The 23,642-nt window shown below is 26.2% G+C and overlaps 1 protein-coding gene across 1 annotated transcript in view; it reads right to left on the bottom strand.

Moving 5' to 3' along the window:
• LOC107166316 (lutropin-choriogonadotropic hormone receptor-like) overlaps window positions 1-23,642 on the bottom strand; it is a 142,279-nt gene that overhangs the window by 70,475 nt on the left and 48,162 nt on the right. Inside the window, exons 2-3 of the mRNA XM_089220527.1 lie at window positions 868-1,093; window positions 732-806 (exon numbers count right to left, since the gene is read on the bottom strand). Coding sequence (XP_089076653.1) covers window positions 732-806; window positions 868-1,085 — 293 coding nt within the window. The 5' untranslated portion in view covers window positions 1,086-1,093. The remainder of the gene's footprint in view (window positions 1-731; window positions 807-867; window positions 1,094-23,642) is intronic.

Here is a 23,642-nt window from a genome sequence, read left to right as displayed (position 1 = left end):
TTACTAAACAAACCATTATGCTGTTTAATTTTGATATGATAAATTGATAAAATAGAAATTGAATTATAAGTTATAACTTTTAAAGGGGGGCAAAACGATACTATTGCCCCCTCAATAAAATATCTGGAGGGGCAGTTGCCCCCTCTTGCCTCTCCCCGATTACGCCTATGCAAGTAGTAATAGGTTACTAAATCGATTTCATCGCCTACCGCCTAGAATACCTAAATTTATAATAATGATTATCTATTATATCATAATTTATATTTGATATGTAATAATTAAAAGGTGTAGGATTTTTTTGTATTGAAGGGAAACCGGAGTTAGATATATAATAAGTTATATTGTTATAACAAGATATACCTTAGAACACAGTCATCGTTGTGAAAAAAATAATTATTAAAGAAATTATTATACATATTCAGGTACTGGTTATCTTTATTAATATCAGTTGGTATGTTTTTTTAAAATTTTTAGTTGTATGCAATTCATAGCTCTACAAAATCTATGTAGAGCATAATAAATATATTAATTGTATAGTTATATACTTAGAATAGTTTTAGTAAATATAATATCATATACACCTAAGTATATAACAAATAATCATTCTTAGGTTTTAAATTACATAAAATAATTTGAATTTTATTAAGACTTTTTTGTGCATATTATTATAATTTGTATTTAATATATATAAATATATATATATATATATTATGTATAGAATTTATACTTACATGTCTCTAAGACTTGTTTTGTAGTTGATGAATGAATCCTTTGTTAAATTTTTAATTGAAGCCCCTCCAATTATCCTGAAATCAAAAATATATATGAGTATATATATTTAAAATATAATACATCTTATTATCTTACAACTCGTGTAAAGGTGTAGGCAGGTCATTTGGAATTCCTTTGACTTCGCTGTGGACACATTGACATTTCACCAATTCGTTATTATCAATGGTCGTGTTAAAACATTTGCATAATTTATGAGGAATGGGGATTTTCACACATCCAACCGAATCACATAAGTAATCAGTGAAAATTAAAACAACCACTAAAACACCAGTGACCATATACTTGGATGGCATTTTCAGACCTAGAACAAATATCATTAATTTTTTTAAATATAGTTTTACAAGTGACGATTTAAATTTGAATCATAATAAGACTTTTTTTTTTTGGGGGGGGGGGAGGTTAATACTTTGGTTGGTTTTTAATTTTATAATTTAAAAAGCTAAAAAGTAGACCTCTATTACATATTTATTTTTAATACCTATATATCGAATATAATATATTAATATAAAAATAATTATTCCAGAATACATAGGATATTTTATTTTTACCTAACTTTTAAACGCAATACTAAAGCTTTCTATTGTTCAAAATAACTAATCAAAATCAAATCACTAATTATAACTAACAATAACTAAAATCAAAATAACATTCTCATATTTTTTTCATAATATCATTTGACATCGTTTTAAAATAAGAGTGGGTACTCATTTGTTGTACTCGACTATTTGTGTGTGGTTTAATAGACTGCATTTAGTCCTTAAGATGAAACGAACGAATCCAAATTAATATTATTGACAACCTGCCGTATGGCGACAAGGTAAAATAAAATATTGAACGATTTTTAAATCGAATTCAATACTCATCATGTAAATACATTTTATTTAATCGTTGCGTTATAATAACATGGTAAATATCGTTAGTATAATTATTATGATAGTAGGTATATTCGTCCGTTAATGGTCTAGGATGCGATTTTTATATGATGAATATTACTTCATTCTGTCAGTTTCAAAACAAACTTAACGACAGTACAAAGTTTTTTCACTCTAGATTAGTGATTACTATTAACATTCACATAGAATTATTAAGTGGAAAATGTCGGGTCTGTGGAATTACTGTATTGTTGCAAAATACGAACAAAAAAAAAAAACGAAACTTTTCCTATTAAATTGTTTAAGTCCCATCTGTAATTTTTAGAACACCAAAGTCTAGATATTATGCGTGAAACCGCGTTCTCGGGTTCGAAATGTTTTTAAACAAATGAACGGCCAGGCGTAATTCCCCTGGAGAATAACGACGTGCTCGCGACACTGAATATACTTGTCATTTGGGATTTTAAATTATTAGAAAAAAAAATGTAAAATTTTGTTATTCGAAGAAAAGTTCATGTGAATAATGACGCATAAAATAGAAATAAAAAACATTTTTTTTTTGTTATTAACATATATAATACTGAATTGAACTTAAGACTAGTAATTTATTTGGCTATTTAAAATGTGGCTTTGCATAGTAATTTTTCTCTTACTAACTGTAAAAAAAATTGTTTTTATTTGAGTATAAATATTTTTATATAATTTCAAGTAAAATTCCAAAATTATTTTACAATATTAATGGAGAACAATTATATACCTATATATATATATATATATATATATATATATATATATATATATATAGACAGATAAAAAAAAAATAAAAAAATATTCAATAGTAAATTAAGCTTATTTATTTCGTTCAACAACATAATCATTATTGTTTTTACGATTATTATATATCGATATATCTAATAAGAATCTTATTTATAAAATAATGTTTTATTGCAAGTTAAACTGATAAAATAAATATTGTATGTAAATAAAATGAAGAATGTGTTCACACATTACGACACGTAATCACGATAAATTATTTATTATAAGACATTTATATATAACCCACGAGATGGATTTCAATTTATATTTTATCGTTGTAACTCGTTTGCACAATTCTAAATTAACCTTCTTGATACTTATATAAGTATAAGTGTATTTAAAATTAATAAAAATCACATTTCCTCATCGATTCGAAAGTAACAATATGAAAAACTATAGTTACGAGAACTGCACGATCGATTGTGTCACGATCATTGAGTATCGAGAAATGAATATATTATATTTATTTATTAAAAAATCGTGTAAAAATTAAATTTGTCAGTTTTAATGTTTGTAGCTAAATGTTTAACTCGAAACACAAATAAATTGTGATTAATTATTGAAAATCTAAGCAAATGTTTTTTTTTTGTTTTAAAAATTAAAAATTCACAGTTTTACATTTTATATTATACATTTCTCAATATAAGTTTGCATATTGTCCATATTATTGTACTATGATTTACACCTATTATTTATGTTGTGTTGTTTAAAGTCGCGCGAGAAACTAATAATCGATGTAATTATATTATAGGTACTCGTATACTCTTAATTTTTTGACACAAAAATTTGTTGTCAAACACTTGTTTAACGGATTTTAGATGATCAAACAATGTTTTTTGAGAAGACATCGTGAGGTACAAAAAAAAAAAGTTCCCAAGAAGCTTCGCACTTGAAAACGTCTAGGAGACACCAAACCATGAACGTACATGCTATTTTAATATTATTATCTAAACCGTCATCGACGTGGTTCTAATCGTCTGGTGAAACATTGTGATTTGTGGTATAGTCTCAGTGTGCGGGTAATATAATGACGTATTAAATGCAATAATAATAATAATAATATACTTAAATCGCCCATATAATATATCACGCGACAAAATGGCAGTACAGTGCGTTTTATTTTCGTTGTAATGATTTAATTCGCCCTTCTTCCATTTCACACATTACGTTATAGGATTTAGAAGGTTTAGATTTTACTATTGAAAACCGCTTGACACTTGCGAGTAATACGACGCGTCCGTGTGGTCTGGTTAGGTAATCAGATTAGGTAAATATCGATCATTATAAAGTTATAGCTATTCCACCAATGTGGACATAAATCCAAGAGTTTAAATCAAGAATTTGTACTCCCCTCTTACACGGAAAAAGTTGTTGGCAGATACCTATACTACAGATAATAAAAATGAAAAATTCCACTTAATGTAATATTATGCGTATATTAACTATAGGTATCCATATATTTTTATACAGTATATGTATAGGTACACTATAAGCAAGGTAATCTCGTTTATTTTCTCTTATTTTTATCTCAAATGTAACTGTACATTAACTTTTATTAACGTTTAGAATGGAAATTCTCAGTAAATCAAGAAAATTTTGGAATTTAAAACCAGCATAATAATAGCAATATTATATTATGTATGTGGATGTCGGCGCCAATTGAGAATGAATCCGTAACATGTTTGAAGAAAAAACTAATGCTTCATTTTTCAATTATTGCTCTCTCTATTTCTCTCTCTCTCTCTCTCTCTCTTGAACTTTACGCCTTGAAGACTTTTTAGAATTCATTTATTCCGTGTTCTACAAGATTGATTGATTTTCACAGTCATAAGGTTATTATTGATCGGCACGATTACACAGAAGGTTTCTTGTATTTACGACGGGGAGAAACAAATTTCAGATACTTATTTAATGTTGTAAAGACATTTTATATTTTTGTTAATTGTTACACATAACAATAATGTATAATCAGGTTATAATTTAGTGATAAGATGAGTGATGCATTGATTAACTATACAAGTTACATCATAAATAAAACTTAAAATATGTTAATAACATTAATGGATTCAACTACTTGTATTAAAAACACGACTTAAAATGTTGGTGTACAAAAAATTATAAGAATTAGCATACAATTATAGCTTTTTTCAAAGATAGCAAAAATAGATACAAGTTTAATATAAAATGATTAAAAATCAAGCAATTCAAACAAATAAATAGTAATATTTCTGTTTTTGTGCTTAATGTTTAATACCTAAGCAGCTAGGGGTCATCAAATAGTGACCCGTAGATACATTTTATCCGGCTCGTAGGCAAAAGAAAAAAAGTAAAAACCGATAATGTCATACGTTCTGCTGTTCTAAATTTTAATTTTTCAATTTTTGTTTAATAGTGTTTATCAATCTTGATGACCCGTGAAAAATTTCTAAATTCCTTATTCAGCTATTCAAAAATATTAATTGGCGACCCCTGATCTAATGTATTATAGGTATGTTTGCATTAATAATTCCAACCATAAAAAAGAATAAATGTAATAATATCTTGAAATAGGTACACTTTCTAAGCGTATAAATTTTTCAAAATTATTAAAATGTATACAAAATACTTGATAATATTTTACAAAACCGTATATACACTCTTTATTCTTTGCACTCAAAACGAAGAGCGAAATATGTATTTATTTTATGTTCTCAGTGGTGTGAAGAATATAGGTACTTCTTTTAAAAGAATGTTGTCTTTATTATTACCATTTTTGTGAACACATTTGTAGAAGGAAAACAAATACCAAAGATAGAACTTGTATGGATAATATTAGATACTTAATCAATCGATTATTAAAATATAGTTACAACTTTCAATTTTCTGAATAGTTTGTTTATGTTTGTGGTAATTATTTGATATTCTTAATGTTCATTGTCTTTAGATAATTTACAAAAAAGGTGTTGAAAAAATGCAAAAATTATGATCAAGCAAAGATTTAGCTGAGGATCGTTTGGAATCATTTTTTAATATAATGGTTTATAATTCTTTTCAAACCAAAACACATCCCAATCTCACATTGAGGTAAGTAAAGCGAGATGAATTGAAAACCAGTGGCCACTGGTAAGTACAATATTTAAGTATCATACGTCTTGAACCAAAATTTATTATGCACCCCAAAAAATATGTATTATATTTCTTTTTATATAGCGTTCTTATTTAATAAATTTAATATTAAATAAATAGTTGAATCCGCTTATTACGATGCCACATATATAACGATATCCCGGATAAAACGTTCCGATCCATATATTTGGTTGGTTTTATATCTCACATGATGCAGTATGTTTCTGTCATCCGGATATAATGGCAGATTGGATATAACCATCTGATTCTCTAGATCCCTTAAAAATTGCTAAAAGTGGATTTTACTGTATTTTATATTAAGTAAATAATAATAAATTTAGAATAACTCTAAAATGTAAACAAAAACTATGGAGTAAATTGTTTATAAATATATGCATATTTACGATAAAAAAAAATTTTAAATGCTCATTCTTTCTTTCTTTGTTATTGCAGAAAATTTACAATTTTTATTTGGTAACACAATAAGTAAAAAAAACGATTACTGACATGACCATGTACATAACACAAGAAACAACAAATTATGAGAGAAATCATACAGCGAAGGAACCTTCCAAATATATCGCATTTCTATAGATATGGTTAATTCGTCTGTAAGAACCAATTTATCACTATCTGATATTTGAATCTATTGTATTAATAAAGTTTAGTTTGATATTAGTTAAATATTTTTACCCAGACTTTATTTTCGTACTTCCTTCCGTTTCTAGCCATATAGCTCAGTGTTTCACAACCCATTGTCTATGAGTTACAAAATATTATTGATGGGTTACTGTTCGTGAACTATTAACAAGGAAAATATACTAAATGTAAATAAATAAATAAATAAAAATAATTTTAACCGTAAATTGTAGATAACAATTAATAGTCTATTAGAATTTGCGATATGTTTTGTTATGTTCATGTGTTAGGTCATCCAATATAAAAAAATTTAAAAACTTACTCCCCCCTAAAAAAATAAAAGCAGATCCAAGTACGCTCTCCATATCTAATGGCCTATGTTGTCGTGGATTAATTATAATATATATATAATAATAATACAATCAATTTGTATTCTCGTTGTCTTGATTTACTGTTCAACTATAGTTATGTGTAACTGACTTTTATATATGCACCTGAGACATGATGATACCGTAAAAACATAATTAATGCATTTACCAGTAATCCAACAAATTTTTCACTATCGTAATAAAATAATACAAAATCAAATACAAAAGTTGCAACAATATAAGAATAAACCTATATTTTTATGTTCCACGTTAGCTATACTTTACATTTAATGCATGTATTATATGCATCAAATAAAACTAACATAAGAATTTTCAATCGATTTACGGTTAAAAATAGTTTTATCTCCAACTATTATGCCCTGTAAAATTCAATATATTTTGTTTTTAAATATCCTTACATAAAAAAATCTCTTAAAAATTTCAAAAACTTGTTTGCATAATAAATTTATATTTTATAAATTTTTGAAATTTTGAAAAAATAAATTTGAATTGTATGCCAATCAGTTAACATTTTCATAATTATTATTTATTACTGAAAAAACAGCATTCAAGTTTATTGATTTACTATGGAGATACTAAGAGTGATACGACACTTTTGGGACATACTATAATAAATTAAATTACCTAACTTCAGTATTAAAAAAGCAACACATAAATTACAATAAATTATAAATATTGCCATGTAATTAAATACAAACAGTCGCTTATAAACGTTGTGAGAATTATGGATAGCTATAATTACCCTAAATTTGTTGGATAATCAATCTGATATAAAATGTTCTACAATAATGTAATTATGTTATTCAGCATAATCGTTACATAAGCAGAGATTTGACTTATATCCCTACTTTATTAATTCATTTTCAATGAAGTTTGAAAATCAGTATATTTTACATTTAAAATGTTCAAACCATGCCAATAATGTTATTTATTGTACTATACACAATGTAGTAGGTATTAGGCAATCATGGAATGATCATATGGTTGGGAATATCGTGATCGAGTGGAGAGTATTATGATGGTAGTGTTTGAGCGGTCACGCCAGTATAATTGCTGACTGACATTATAGTGTCATGCCGCTCCTCTGACTCCTTGCAATCTTGGTCGGTGACCACTCTAAAATTAAGCAACATCGCGCGTCATGTTCTACATAATATATTCAAACATTAATCATCATGAAAATAAATTAAAAATCTAAAAAATTTATATTATTATTCACTACAACTGTATATTATTTAAACTGTTGTTTATTTTAATAATTTGTTAAAATTTAACTGATAATTTGTGAACTAATAAACCGTATTTAGAAGACCATTATCTCATTATTGATTTAACAAATATTTAGTAATGATCTATGCAACACGAGTACACGGCGTATATGATTTATGCATATAGGTTAGATTATTATAATCTTTTGTGATGTGTCGATAAGACAAAATAATACCCAATGAGTAAGTGTCAACATTTAATATAACTTCAATATAAATAGTTTATGAAACTAAATAACTAAATAATTTAATTTTTAGGGATATATTGTTTATAAAAACTCAATTTATAGGTAATTATTATTATTATTATTTTTTTTTTTTTATAGTTATTCCTAATATGAATATATTTATTATTTTTGGTTAAGACTTACAATGCTCTTTCTAATAATAGAACCATGTATTACATTTGAATATCATGTTTATAAATAGGTGTATTGAATTCATGTGAAATGCATAACAACTATCAACAAATGTAGGCATTTTTTTTTTTATATAGAAATTACAATAGTGAAATTTCAAAAGGAATTCGATTTTGATATTTTTTTTATGTTAAAATTGATATCAACATTTAGATGATATACAACTATTCAGTTTGAGATTTATATGATTTAGTACAAGTGTCTAACGTTTAGCCAATGATTTAGTTTCATCATTTTTTATTTTAATGTTTATGTCATGACCAATATAGGTACATTATTTTTGTTTACTGTTTATGTGTTAAACTTTAATTTTATATTTGAAAGATGTAGAAGTAGATTCTTGAATTTAAAAACTTTCCATCCAAATAATTTAAAAATTGATAAAAAGGAAGATAATATAACTATAATTAAAAAATGATAAGATATACGTAGAATATAAAGAATATTATTTTTGATTAAATATTAAATCACAATCAAGAACAATTATATAACATATAATAGGTATATTATTATAAATTTAATATTTTTGAACTATTTCAATTACAGTTTTTTGCTGATTTATTATTATTTTTTTTTTATTGAACGTGAATACATCGGCTACTGGGACATTAGTTGTAGATTACATTTTTTTTTTTTAATATTTACTTAACATTTAATAAAGGCTTAAATTAAGTTATATAATTTGATTTACTTTAAGAAGCTGATTATTTTGACGTTTGATTGGAGATCTGGTTGTAGGGTTTCGCTTAATTGTTGGGGTAAATGATGTTTTGATCTTGAGTCTGAGTATTTGTTGCAATCGATGAGTAGGTTTTTGACTTTGACCTCTACACCACATATTTATGGGAGGGTCTTTTCTAGCTATGAGGTGATTATGTGTTTCGAAGGCGATTTAAAATAGTTTCATATTTCCTGTTTAGGCCGTGGGTTTTCCATACATGGATATTGATTTTTATTTAATTTAATTTTGTGTTTTGTTTTGTCCAGTGATATTGCTATTTTTAGTATAGGATGTTTTGAATAAGTTTTTTAAAATCTGTAAACGTACGTACATTAAGCATTTTGGTGTCGTTAGATGAGGCTGATTTGTGTGCTTCTTGATCTGCTAATTCATTTCCGTCTATTCCACAGTTTCCGGGTAACTAAAGAAAGAAAATCTCTATTCCTTTTTGATGTGCTTCTTAGGTTTTTTCTTGAATGAGTATGGATATGTCTGTTGGATTCATCAGGTTATTTATGCCAGTTAAGCTTCTAAGAGAGTCACTTATTAGTATATATTTATTATGCGATGAATCTTTGTTTATGATCTTATTTTGTAATATTGCTTTGTATATAGCTACTGGTTCGGCTGTATATATAGATCATTCGAGAGGAGGTTTGTAGGTAGTGGAGGAATCTTTGGTTACTATAGATATATATTCCTACGTTTTGGTCTGTTTTTGATGCATCGGTGTAAATGTGTTTATAGTTGGGGTATTTTTGTAAAGTGTTTTTAAAAATGTTTCCGTACATAATATTACTGGTGTTTTGCTGATTTATTATAAAAGCATAAATCTACTATATACTTTTTTTTTACACATTAATTCCTCAAATCCATAAGACTTACTGATATTAGCATATATTTTTAAAAACAACATCCCCTTTTAAATTAGTTGCCTCGTGTTATTTTACAGTATACTAAATTCAACCGGACCATTACATTTTCTTACCAATAAATTCAAGTTTGCAGAGTCGAGTGATTTAATTATCAACTTATCAAGTCAAATATCTAAAATCTAGAAGATAACTCTATTTTGCTCCACAAAATCACATATTATTATATAATACCAGCAATTTGTTCTTTTTTCACATATTTTATCACTTAACGACACGACGCTAATGTCAAAAATGTAAGCTATTTTGACTGCTCAAATATGTAGTAATTTTTCTCATAAAAATATAGAATTTATGCTACATATTATTAAAACTGGAAATTAACAAGTTTAAAAGTTAGTTAACTTCTCAAGCTTTGTGTATTGAAGTAAAATGTGAGATCGTATGATGCAATGAAGTACTGGGTGGAAAAAACTTTCGTCATATAATTAACACTACATTAAGCATTTTATTAATCATTGACCAAATATAATTCAATAGAGCTATAGTAAAATACAGTGGCGGCCTGGCCAGGTCGGCGAGTCGGCGATCGCCGACTGGGCCTTTGGCTAAATGGGCCCTTACAGCCAGAGCCATTACCCGATTGAGATTATATTATTTTAAATTTTCATAAATAACTTAGTTTGTAGATATTATCTTACATCGTGTTAGATAGTCGTATTGTGTTATTTTAAAAATAATGAATACCATGCGATAAATACTATAATATATTATATTATATTATAATCCGATAAACAACGGATAAACCACAGTAAGATAAACAGAAAATTGGAACACTATGCCACTATGGTACCTCAAAATTAGAAAAAATGTAAAACTGTAAAAAGGCCCATAGCCATTTGCATTTGCACATTTGCTTATTTTGCACATTTGCACATTTGTCTTATTGGTCAGGGGCCTTTTTAAATTCTAGCCGACTAAAAAAAATGAACCCAGGCCGCCACTGGTAAAATATATGTATATTTGTTTTAATTATTTATTTATTAATTACTTCGTATAACCAATTAAAAAAAAAACATATTTGAAATTTGCTATATTATATAATACAATAATGTTTAATATGCTGGAATACAATTTTTCATAAATATGTAATTATAAAAATAATTCAGTTACTACTGTGTTTTGTTATTTTCTTAGATAATTATTTTAGAAATAAATTTAAAAGTTAATCTAACATAATTTATTTTGTTTTTTAAACCGTAGGTTATATTAATTTAAAGAAGTTTAAATTGCCAATTTAAACATTGTATATATATTTAGAGTTGTTTAGTTCTGTAGTAGATAATAATGTATTGTTTTTCATAAAATACAAGTAGTATTTAACATGACATCAGATTACATGTTTCAACTGTAAAGGAAAACTGAAAGGATTTCCTGACTTTAATGATAAGTAATATTTTATTCTTTTTTATTGATTTTATTATTATTTTTGAAGTTCCTGTGGCAGTCAGGAAATCTTTTTAATTATCCTTCGTAGTTGAAACTTGAAATTCGATGTCATGTTACATGTAATATACGCACATAAACTTCTTAAATTGTAATCAAATCAATAAAATAAAATAAAATATTCAAAGATTTTAATCATATCAGATATCAGCAATTACTTATTATATATTGATTAATTTATTAAATTTTAGACAATGTTATTGTAAGGCTTACTTTCAAACATTATTGTAATAAAGATTTTTAAATAATGACAAATTTCACACAATCTAACATTTCAAATTGAAGATTTATTAAAATTTTAATTAGGCGCTGAGTTCAATAAAAAAACAAACATACTTAACTAACATTTCAAATTGAAGATTTATTAAAATTTTAATTAGGCGCTGAATTCAATAAAAAAACAAACATACTTAATTTTTCATTTTTATACATATTTATTATATGGTTAATATCAGAGATTAGAAGCAAAACATAGATTAAATTTATATTATACTAAGGGAATTTTAAAGCTATTAAATCCAAGTTTATTTTAATATAAACTTTCATTTAATATTATCATTCTGCATTCATGTATAATTTTAAATATAAAACACAAGCATAACAACATATTAAACAAAATATTAAATAATAATAAATAAATAATAATTATCAAACACCTATCCATAATGTGTTCGGCACCACTCTTCAAAATGACTTCTTCACTTTAATATTCTATTGTTTGTAATAAAACCAATTTACATATGAAAGTAATAATATTATGATACGTATTATATTAACAATCAACGTATATGCCAGATGCCTTTTAAAATTTTAAAAAATAACTACTATTATATTTGATTAATAGGGTGCTTAACAGTGTTGAGTTTGTCATGCTATCTCTAATTACTTGAATCACTTAAGAATTTTTCGAAACAATTACAAGTAAATAACATTAACAGTTCATCTGAAAATGTTAACTTAATAACTCTTTCCTTTGGAAAAGAAAATTTGTCTAAGTATTAAGGTACAATATCCGAAAGAGGTTTCTTTTTTTTGAACGAAAATCAATAGCATAAATAAAGAGCATTCATGTAAAAAGTTAAAAATTATTGTAACGATTGAATTATTTAAAAATAATTGCTTATGTATGGCTAAATTTAATTAAATGTAAATTTAATTATTTCATATTGATAGGTATAGTATGGAATATTATATTATATTTTATTTTTATTCCTTAATTTCATAATAATAATTATGATATTTTTATGTATGTACAATGTACATAATACTAGGCCCACTGAGAAAACTCACGTGGGTCCAGGAATCATAGGATCCAAGAATATATGGTAATGGATATGCATGGCCAACTGTAAATTCATACATGAAAAGAATTTGTAATTTATATTAAATTATACACATTTATAAGTTAAGAATATTATATCTTCTATAACACTGAAATAAATTCAATATTTATCACATAGATATAACTTGTACGATTATCAACAAATGACCAACTTAAATTATTAAAATTTTTCATTCAAATATATATATATATATATATATATTAATTATCCTTTATGTACTTTTAGTGTATTTTTAATATTCAATCTTAATATTACTATAATAAATTTTATGACGAGAACATTATTTAATATGAAATGTGTGACGGCGTTCCGAATAGTCAATTAAGGTACATAGAATTATTAAAAAGAAAAAATACGTTTTTTATACATGGAAATATTAATCATGATGTTCATAATAATATTGTTTTATACAATGTTATTTTGGGTATAGTTGGAAATATTATCACAGAACTAAGTATGGCATATTATTATGTACATACACTTATGATAAAATATACGAAACATTAAATATTTTTAAAGTTTTGTTTTTATTGTTTAAAACGTTGAAACATAAAAAAGCTTAAAGATTATATAGCAGAAAAATTAAGTAAAGTAATTTGATATTTTCAAATAACAGTCTTATTTAAAATGAATGATAATTACCTAACGTATATTTAATTACTGGTCATTTCAATAAAAATATACATACAGTGTGAAATTAAAAAAGTTTTTAAACATCAACTATTACTACTATTAATATTTCATAATAAATTAAACATCCAGAAAAAAATGCATTTCAAGACAAAAAATATAACATTATAAAGTAGTATTTTAAATTTCATAATGTTAAGTATAATATAACTATTATCATTTATTATAAATATTACTATTTATTTTATTTATTTTATTTTTACTATTGTTTATAATCAACGCTATTATACAGATCTCAAATATTCATAGAAAATAAAATTTATATTCAACAATAAATTTAATTAAAAATCCATTTAACTGTTATTTTGTGCTCACTTGAGTAAGCAAAAATGCATTAAGTGAAAAATATCAAAATAAAAAATAAAATCATATGTTTATGTTTATCATAAAAAACACCAACAATCATTTTATAATAATTATAATTTATAACAATCATTTTAATAATAATCATTTTATGTAAAATATATTAAAAAATATTTATTGTATTTATTTTTATCATATTACATATAAGCTTTTATTTTGAAGATTAGGAAACAATTTAACTGTTACATACTCAAAAAAATATAGATTTATGTAAATAAACTTCAACTTTCGAAATAAATATACTTGGTTGATGGTTACAGTAACAAAAGTCTAAAAAATAAAAAAATATTTTATCAACTTTATAAAAATATTCAGCTTAAAAAAATATTTGTATAAAATATGGCTTATTATTTTTTTCGAATTATGATCTATAAAAAAGTGTTAAAATATTCTCTTAACCTAACTTACATAACTTTGAATTTAAATAAATAATTTTTTTTTTTTGTAAGAGGAACCCGCGGCAACATAGGTCATTGGGTATGGGGTGGTGCGGTAGGGGTTATTTTTGTGTATTTATTTGTAGGTTTTTAAGTGGGTAGGGTTGTAACACGTGTTTGTGTATGCGTGGCAAAAATATGGTTGCTAAAAATCCTGGGTGGTCACCCATCCGGGAGCTAGTAACTGCAGCCGATACGTACGTTCAGTGCGTTTGCGCAGATTGAGCGTACGACCGCACCTCACCAAGCCACTAAATAAATATTATATTACGTTTTAATTTTAAACTTTAGGATATCAATTTATTTTCCTGAACAGTTATAAAATAAATGAATAAAGTGACAATGACTGCATAACCATTTATTTTACTTTTAAAAAATATACTTAAGTTTTCAACGCTATCATTAAACAGACCTATAATCATAAAAAGTAATTAAAATTACATTACTATTGTTTTAAAAATGATATTAAAATATTTGAAATGCAAATTAAATACCGAAAGAACTTAATTTTAAATTACAATGTATCCAACAATCTAGTTACTAGTACTAGTACTTCAGCTGTTCACTGGAACCTTGTATTTTATTATTTTCCTAGTTTAATATGATAATCATACCTAATTGTATTTTCAAATACGTAAATTCAATAATTAAGATTCCAACTAATCGTGATAATGAAATATGGTTAAAATGTAATCAAATATAATACTTTATACTTAATTTTATATGATGAAATAATAATAAATAGTAAATAGTATATGACATGTTATGCTCAAGTCAACCTATTAGTATGAATGAGAATATAGTTCAACTGGTCAAATTAAATAATATATGACGTTATGGTATCATATTGTACACGATAAATGTTGTTTGCAAAAACAAAGTATCTCTAACAAATTATAAATATTATTATATAAGTGAATGAGATATAAAAATAAATGAAAATTTTAAATAATGATACATCCTTACTAAAAATAAATTTATGGGGTTAAGATTTTCATTATAACAAAACCCCGACTCGTAACATTTTACTTTTACTGCTTCTTTTTTCGATACGTACAATATTATGTATTACACACATGAATTGCATGTATAAGTCTACATGATCTAAATACCAGAAAGTTGACAGAATTCATTGAGACAGTTTTCAATTGTACAACGACAATAACACTGAGTACGTATTTCAATGCCATGGGAAATGAGCATGAATTGGAATTTTATTTATTTTTCACGTACTTCAGCACAAGCAAATACGCAAACAACATATTTTTCAACCCATATATTTACTGTACATGAAATAAAAAGTTTATTATTGGATATAACCATATATACGTGACGCCGTGATGGCGTGACGAAATAAATAAAAAATATACATAAATAGCCTGTGTATCCGTTGTGGCATCATGGGCATTGGGCATTATGCACTTTGATTAATTTTATACCAAAGTTATCTATCATTGTTTATTTTAATTAGATAGCAAAAATATTGATAAATAACTATTGATCGATTAACATTAGTCAATAATAAAATACGAACTATGAGAATCACAAAAGATCTATGACACATAAAATGAAATGTACGATAATGATATGATATAATGTACCATAACATTAAATCGTATTATTATTTTTCCAAAACAAAGAAAAATTTTTATATTCTACAAAAAAAAAAAACAAAAAACAAAAAAAAATAGTACGATATAATTTAATTTATAAGTGAGAAAAATATAAAACTAAAATAAAATGCAATGAGATAACAATCATATTATTATTATTATTATTATTTTTTTTTTTTGAGCAAATTGAAAAAGAGAAACAGTGACTATTACTTGTACCTACTACAATACTTTTTTTGCGATGATTTATGTAACTATACATTGTATAAGAAATAACGAAGATAGCTTTTAAGTTTGCTTCGTTTCATATTTGATTTATACTAAAACGTTGAGAACTAAGTTTAAAGTCACTGTCAATAGTATATATCATTACATTTTCCTTTTTTTTTATTTACCTATTCTTGAGTTTAGTTTTTATTTACAGACGTCCAGACATCTATTGTAATAATATTGATTATATAGATATAGATTTTAATTTTAATATTTTTAGCTTATATTAAAAGTTTTCAATGAAAAACTATTACAATACAATAGTATACAGTGGCGCATATCTAGGGAGCAGGAGGAGGGGAAACTGTTCCCCTTTATCAACATTGAACATTTAGTATAGCAATATTTTATTATTAATTGAAGGTATAACAATAAACATAAAAATAAATTTGATAGAAAATTGAGGTATTAGTTTAATTTATTTTTACTCATTTTTTTAAAATGCATTTTAGATTAAGTAATAGTAATTCTTAAAAAAAAAAAATTGGTGGATACTGTTATCTCACAATGTAAATACTATATTCTATTTTTATTTGATAATTTTATTATTAATTGTTATAATTGATATTTATTATTCCAATTTATATGTTTTGATTTTTGGAGTAAGATTTTTGTGGGTATATATTATGTGAGTGTAGCAAAAAAATTTCTTAATATGTAGGTATTGAATACTTTTGTCCCCTCCTCTTCATAATTTGAATTTTATTTTACGCCTCTGAATATATTATAACACCCCTTATGTACGATTCAAAAGTATATATATCCCACTGAACAAATAAGTTTGTAAAGTCTGTTTGGTAAATGTTTTATTTTTTTTATTACTAAAATAGGCACGTCGTAAATAAATTTTAATAATTTATGAATACTTATTTATTTTTACATTAATTATAATATCAATTATAATATATACAATTGAATATTAATTATATCCTCGGCTGAACCCCTACAAATCTCAAGTATAGTTTGTAAGATATATCTAATCAAAGAAAGTAGGTACTAATAGGTAATGTACAAACTTTAGAAATCTTACCCCAGTTATCCCAAAGGACACATTCACACAGATCTGTAGATTTTATGGGCCTGTAACAACTACATAGTTTATAAGTACGTTAAATTAATAGTCGATAATGATATTGTGATATATGTATTCCTTAGATGCGTGAATAACCGTGTAGTCCACAACGTGGTGATCAAATTACGTACCAACGTGCTCATATCAAGATGGTGGAAATGTTCTGCATTTTAGCAGATACATTTTTATTCTTTGTACAAATTAATATCCGGTAAGATGGGGATATTACACTTGAAAACTACTATATACCTACGTGAGCACACAACAATTAAAAACCACTCCAACAAAGTCTTCTCAGACTTATTGGACGTTGTTGGACATTTCTTGGAAGCTATTTTGAAAGTGCCAATTGAAGCAAAATTTTGCGTACACTTTTCATGAGACTCGAGAATTGTTTTTATACGAATTAAATAATAGCACTTCGTTTATCAACCTATATATTATATATATATAGCTAACCTGTAACCTATATGGGGTGATTTACATATTGTGAATTCGTTTTGACTCACAAAATCGAATTCCCGTAAACAAAAACGTAACTGTTAAGAAAGGCAAAATCAAATAGGTACAACTTAACAAAAAAATTCAGTGTACAAAAGAATTGATATCTATATTGTAGCCAAGTCTACTCTTTCTTTAGTTCATAACATCACTCCACTCTTGTTTCCTACTTACTAAGCGGCAATGCCCTTTTTTATTGCTTAACATTTGGATAGTTTCTGGATTTACCGATTGTGCATTACCAACTTACACAGAGACCCAATTACAACCTTTCATTTTTTTAATAATGCATAAAACAAGCAAAAATTATAATTATTTTACACATTTGTAACTCGCGATCTCCTCTCTAAAACGGCACTAATTATAAGACATTTTTTGAAAATATTTGCATTTATTTATACTACTTGACTAATCTTTGTGCTAAATTTCATGTTTCTACCCATAAGAGAAGTGCCTTTTAAATACTATGATGAGTGGGTCAAGAACAAAAAACGTAACCCATGATGTAACAGCTTAATATTATGAGCTCATATTTTTACATTGTCATAAGCTAATTCGAATAGATTGTACATCGCTGTTCAATAATGTACTAATACCAATCTATGTTTAAAATTTAAAAATCCAGAATCAGAGATAATATGACTATATGAGGATGATAAAAACTGGGTGAATTGTTTTATGTAAAGACACAGTTACATAATCTGATGAATTATAAGATAATGTGATAACTGATAAGAATGTTATTACACTTAACCCAACGTTGTAACACTCTGTCACATACGTTCAAGTCGAGCTGTTAATAAAAAAAGCACATTATATACAATATATAATCTGTTCTTCTTTTCATCCGCTTCCATCTTTTAATATAACCAACGTCAGGTTAAGACATTAGGACGTAACAGGTACACAACATTATGCAGCTTGAACTTAGCTAACGCACTAGTATGCACACCGATATTTTTGTTCGTATAATATAAGCTTGTTATTGGTCACAAAAATAAGAAAGGCTTATAAATAATAATCCATATATTATGTATAAATAAATGTATGTGTGTTACTTTCAAAAACTACTCAATAATCGTAATTAAAAGTATCAGATAAGTTTAGATGAACGCATGTAAATTAAACCGATTGCGACCTTTTTTCATGTGAATTCCACCGGTACGTTTATTTTACCTGAAAAAAAAAATGTAAACTCCACCGGTATGTCTTTTCATAGCAGCATCAAGTCAATTTTTCCAATTTTTTTTTCAATAAAGTAATAAATATATTTTAATAATAAATTCCAAATTAAAATAACAAATTGTATAAAAAAATAAATATAAATGGCATTTTTAAGGTCATTTTTGGCTAATTTTTAGAGCATATTTGTATGGTTTTGAGTACTTTTAAATCCGGGCCCTAATTATAATATATCTATTGTATTTAAATACGATAATTATTTAAAAAAAAATCATATAAAAATCAAATAGAAATAATAGAAAAATATATAATCATTAACATTACGTAAGTATAATAGTACGTACCTACATAATTTATGTACAGATTTATTATTTTATATATATTACTAGCCCTCCGTGCTAGCTGGGGGAGACCCCCAGACCCCCCTTGGTCGGTGAAAAGTGGGTATCGATGGCGGAGACGGGGTCGTTGGAATTATTAAAATCACGGCCGTGTTCGTCCGTCAAAACTCAAAAGTCGTAGCAGGTGATAACGATTTCTGATAAGGCATGGAGGTATCGTTTCGAAAGCGGGAAATTTGAAATTCCAGTTTAACAGTCGATACGGTCCAGTCTTGTGCTGTTATGAATGTCGAAACGAAAAGCGTAAAGCCGAATGCCGTATTTAAACGTCTAGGAAGTCGGTCACGTCAAGTGAATACCGATTTCGGAGAGTATATCGACATATCGTTACAATTATGTACATTCTCCTCTAACGTCGCACTACCATGATGGTAGACGATATGAGTAGCTAATACGATTGACGTCTCAATATATATAATAGTAGGTAATTGAATATCTAATAGAGCTTTTGTAAAGAGATGTATATTTGGATTTTTATATGGAATTTACGTGCTTTCAGGTCAAAAATACGTATCGGTGGAATTTACATGCTATAAATCCAACCCTAAAATCGACTACATGTAAATCGGTGGAGTTTACAATCGCCCGTTTAGACAGTAGCTTGAACCTCGTTCAAAAATATACCAAATACTATTTATATCTAATTTTCTACTGACTAATTCCTCTTCTCAGTCGGGATAGTTCACAAACTGAGGTACACGAACGCCGATTTTACCGTGAACTGAGTTACACTAAAATCGAAATACACACATAAAGTGCCTTATTTAACGTATAAAAAAAATGAACTCATCATCAATATTATGCTACATAAAATTATATAAATTGTGTACCTTGCTCTGACGATGTTATTTTTTAAAGACTTCTTGCATTAAATGCCACGGATAACATACTTTGTATGCACGTGATGAGTATTCCGTAGGGATCGGTTCGGTAAATAGTTTGCCAACGTTATCGTAAAACAATAGTACGGGTAATACGGTGCCTAATAAAAATGTAATGAATTTAATTCCGTTCAAAATTTTTTTTTGGATCGTTGACTCATCGTGGTATTGTTTTTTTTAGATTCTGAAAGAAGTGATAAATGTATTGATTTTATAATTATGTGTTTTATAGATTCTGAACGAAGTGATGAATGTATTGATTTTACAATGATGTGTTTTATAGATTCTGAACGAAGTGATGAATGTATTGACTTTACAATGATGTGTGTTTTTTTTTTGTGTCTTTGTTCAGCATAACTAGTCGAAATCATTATTTTTTTGATAATATAATATAATAATAATAAGATTTCAAACTTTGGGGGTGGATTCCGATGTAAAATTGAAGATCCTTGGTGCATTATAGAGGTCAAAAGTAAACATTTTCCAACAGTTTTCCAAAAAATCGATTTTTATATGGTTGTCATTCAAAAACTAATCACTGTAAATACTTCCTCACCAAATGTTTATGTTAGTGATATCTATATACAGTCTAATTTTGACTTTTTTTGTGTTATTTATGGATCACTGAAATTTTCTATTTTGTTGAGAATTTTTTTTGAAGTGTCGGTAAAAAAATGTTGGATGACCAAAAAAACTTGAAAATTGAATACAAGGTTCCTTAGGAGTTGTTCTTATTGTAGCTAAAAAAAATTAAAAATCGTAAGTCACAATTTTTTTAATAAGCGTTTATAGTTCAAAATTTTACGAAATCGGTCGAAAATGCGAAAATTTGCAAGTAATTTTGAAGTTGAAAAATCATAAAATTTTTTGCGTTTATAACTAAGGATTAAAAATACAGCAATAAGTTTTCGATAAGTTTTCCTTCAAGTAGCTATAGAGAAAACTCACAAAAATTCACAAATTATTTTAAGCTAGAAATTAATAAAAAAATTTTCTTTTTTAAACTAAGATTTGAAAATTTAATATAAGATTCCTTACAAGTTTTTCAATCTTTATCACACAAAAATGTCCACCGGAAATGCAAATTGAATTTTTATAACCATTTGAATTTCAAATATTGACAAAAATTCGTTAAAACCATGAATATTTGCGAATTATTTTGTCGTTCAAAATTCATAATACTGTTTGTATTTTTATCTAAGGTTATAAAATTCAACACTAAGTTTTCCATAAGTTTTTTTTCAAATAGCTATAGAGAAAATTTGAAGCGTCATTATAGGAAAAATGTTTTGAGCGTTTGAGTTTTAAATTTTTATGAAATCGCGTAATGATAACGATTTATCCTCAAACCAGGTATATGTATTATGTATATCTATGATAATATAAGGTATTATGAATTATGATAACTACATGATAACTACACTAATTGATTAACCATGCCATATGCAAAATGCGTCTTAATTGAAAAATCAAATATTTGTTTCAAAATAGAATATATATGACAATATTTAAATATAATATATCCTATACTGACAAATCATCTCCGTTCAGAATCGTTTTTCGTATACAATGATACCTATCATTGCTTTCAAATTTAATCCCATCCATTACAGTAACCTACTGTACAGCATAGCGACATCCACGACTTACCCGCTTTTTTATACTGATCCTCACAAAAAATTGTTGCTTACTATTACACTGTAGAAGATTCCTCAACGACGTTGTAGCTCTAAAATTCACGAGACTCTTATAATTGGTTCTAAATTGCTGAGCATGTGAAATGATTAATCTCATTTAATGTCAGCTATATTATGATATCTATTGACGAATATATAATAGCTGAAGGTTATCTATATTATGCACAAGTAAAAATATATAAACAATAATAAAAATACTCCATGTAATGGAGCTATATAAAAAAAAATCATGTTTTGTGTATACATTTTAAAATAAACAATTTTGTTTTTCCACCATTCATTGGCGGTGATAACGGAAACAAATTTTAGAGTTTAAACACAAATAAAATATTTCTAAGACAAAAGTCTTTTTGAAATTTTTTTTATGTTATTTCATTTGGCAATAGTTCTTTTAAAATATAACTGAGAAATAATAATTACGGCCTAAAAAATAGTGTTACATAATATTATGTTTTTGGTCCTCAACCATACCCATTCCATGTCATAACACCAGTGATATAACTAAATGTACATAACTTTTATATGGGTGGAGGAATACCTAAAAAATCAAGAACTTTGATGTACCCTCACAAAAAAATAACGAGCGATTGTAAACTCTCCTGATGGTAAACTCTACTGGGACTACTCCAGTACTACCTGATGGAAACGTGTAAACTCTCTCGGGTTTATTTCTGTACTATCTAACGGAAATATGTAAACTCTCCCAGATCTAGTAAAAATCATAAAATAAACTTAAAATACAATAAAAAATAAAATTTCAGAAAATCTAATATGCATTTAAGTTTCTTTTAAAAATAGTTAATAATAATAATAATGATATTAGTTACAAATACAAAATATACGTAAAAATGTTAAAATTATTGTTTTTGATAAGAAGAACATACAGGTTTTAAAAAAGTTAGGGAATTTATTTTTTTTTCCTAAAAAAATGTTTTAACATTTAAAACAATTTAGGAGAGTTAACATATACTTCCTACAAGTAACTATAAAGTTAACCCGGGAGAGTTTACACATTTACTTTAGGCAAACATAATTTTGGCCCGAGAGAGTTTACATATTTACATTAGGTAAACATAATATTAACCCGGGAGAGTATATCATCGGTAGAGTTTATTATTTTTAAAAATTGGGAGAGTTTACCACCACCCAAAAGAACCATTAATAGAGCGTTTATTCAAATGATCATAAGAAAAAAAAAGTGTTTAAAAGTTACTAACATAACGTCTTGTACCTATTTAAAAAAAAAAAAAACTATTTATTTAGTATATACAATACACATATTACTATTCAATTAATATAATACATATTATATTATGGTGGTTATTAATAATTATCTATTATAATGTGCCAAAGAATTATTTAGATAAAAACGTTCAGTGCTTGAGTCACTAAATTCAGAATGTAATAATAAATTAACAGCATTCAAAATATCATGCTTCACACAATTAAGTCCAAATCGTAAGCCACTTATCTAAATAATACCCTGTCTCCTCGATATATTATGGCAATACATAAAATGCGAATTATTTACATTCCATCTATCAAGTAACTTTTATGTGTTGTAGCAAATGTAGTAAACTATTAGTAGTATAGTCAAGTTATGTATAAATTATGTATATAATATAATTTATGATCAAGTATAAAATATAGAGAATGTAGTTACTTTTAATAAATAACCTAAACAACAGGGAGCTTAGATCAAAGGTGAAAACAACAAGGTGTTTTTACCTATTCACTAAAAAATGCAAATTCGGCAGTAAAGGGAAGAAATATTAGAATATAGACATATCGCA

Source organism: Diuraphis noxia, unplaced genomic scaffold, assembly GCF_037042655.1.
Source record: "Diuraphis noxia isolate RWA-SAM2 unplaced genomic scaffold, SU_Dnox_SAM2 contig0002, whole genome shotgun sequence".
NCBI lineage: Eukaryota > Metazoa > Arthropoda > Insecta > Hemiptera > Aphididae > Diuraphis > Diuraphis noxia.
The sequence above is the reverse complement of the archived record's forward strand: the minus strand, read 5'-3'. Positions and strand labels throughout refer to the sequence as shown.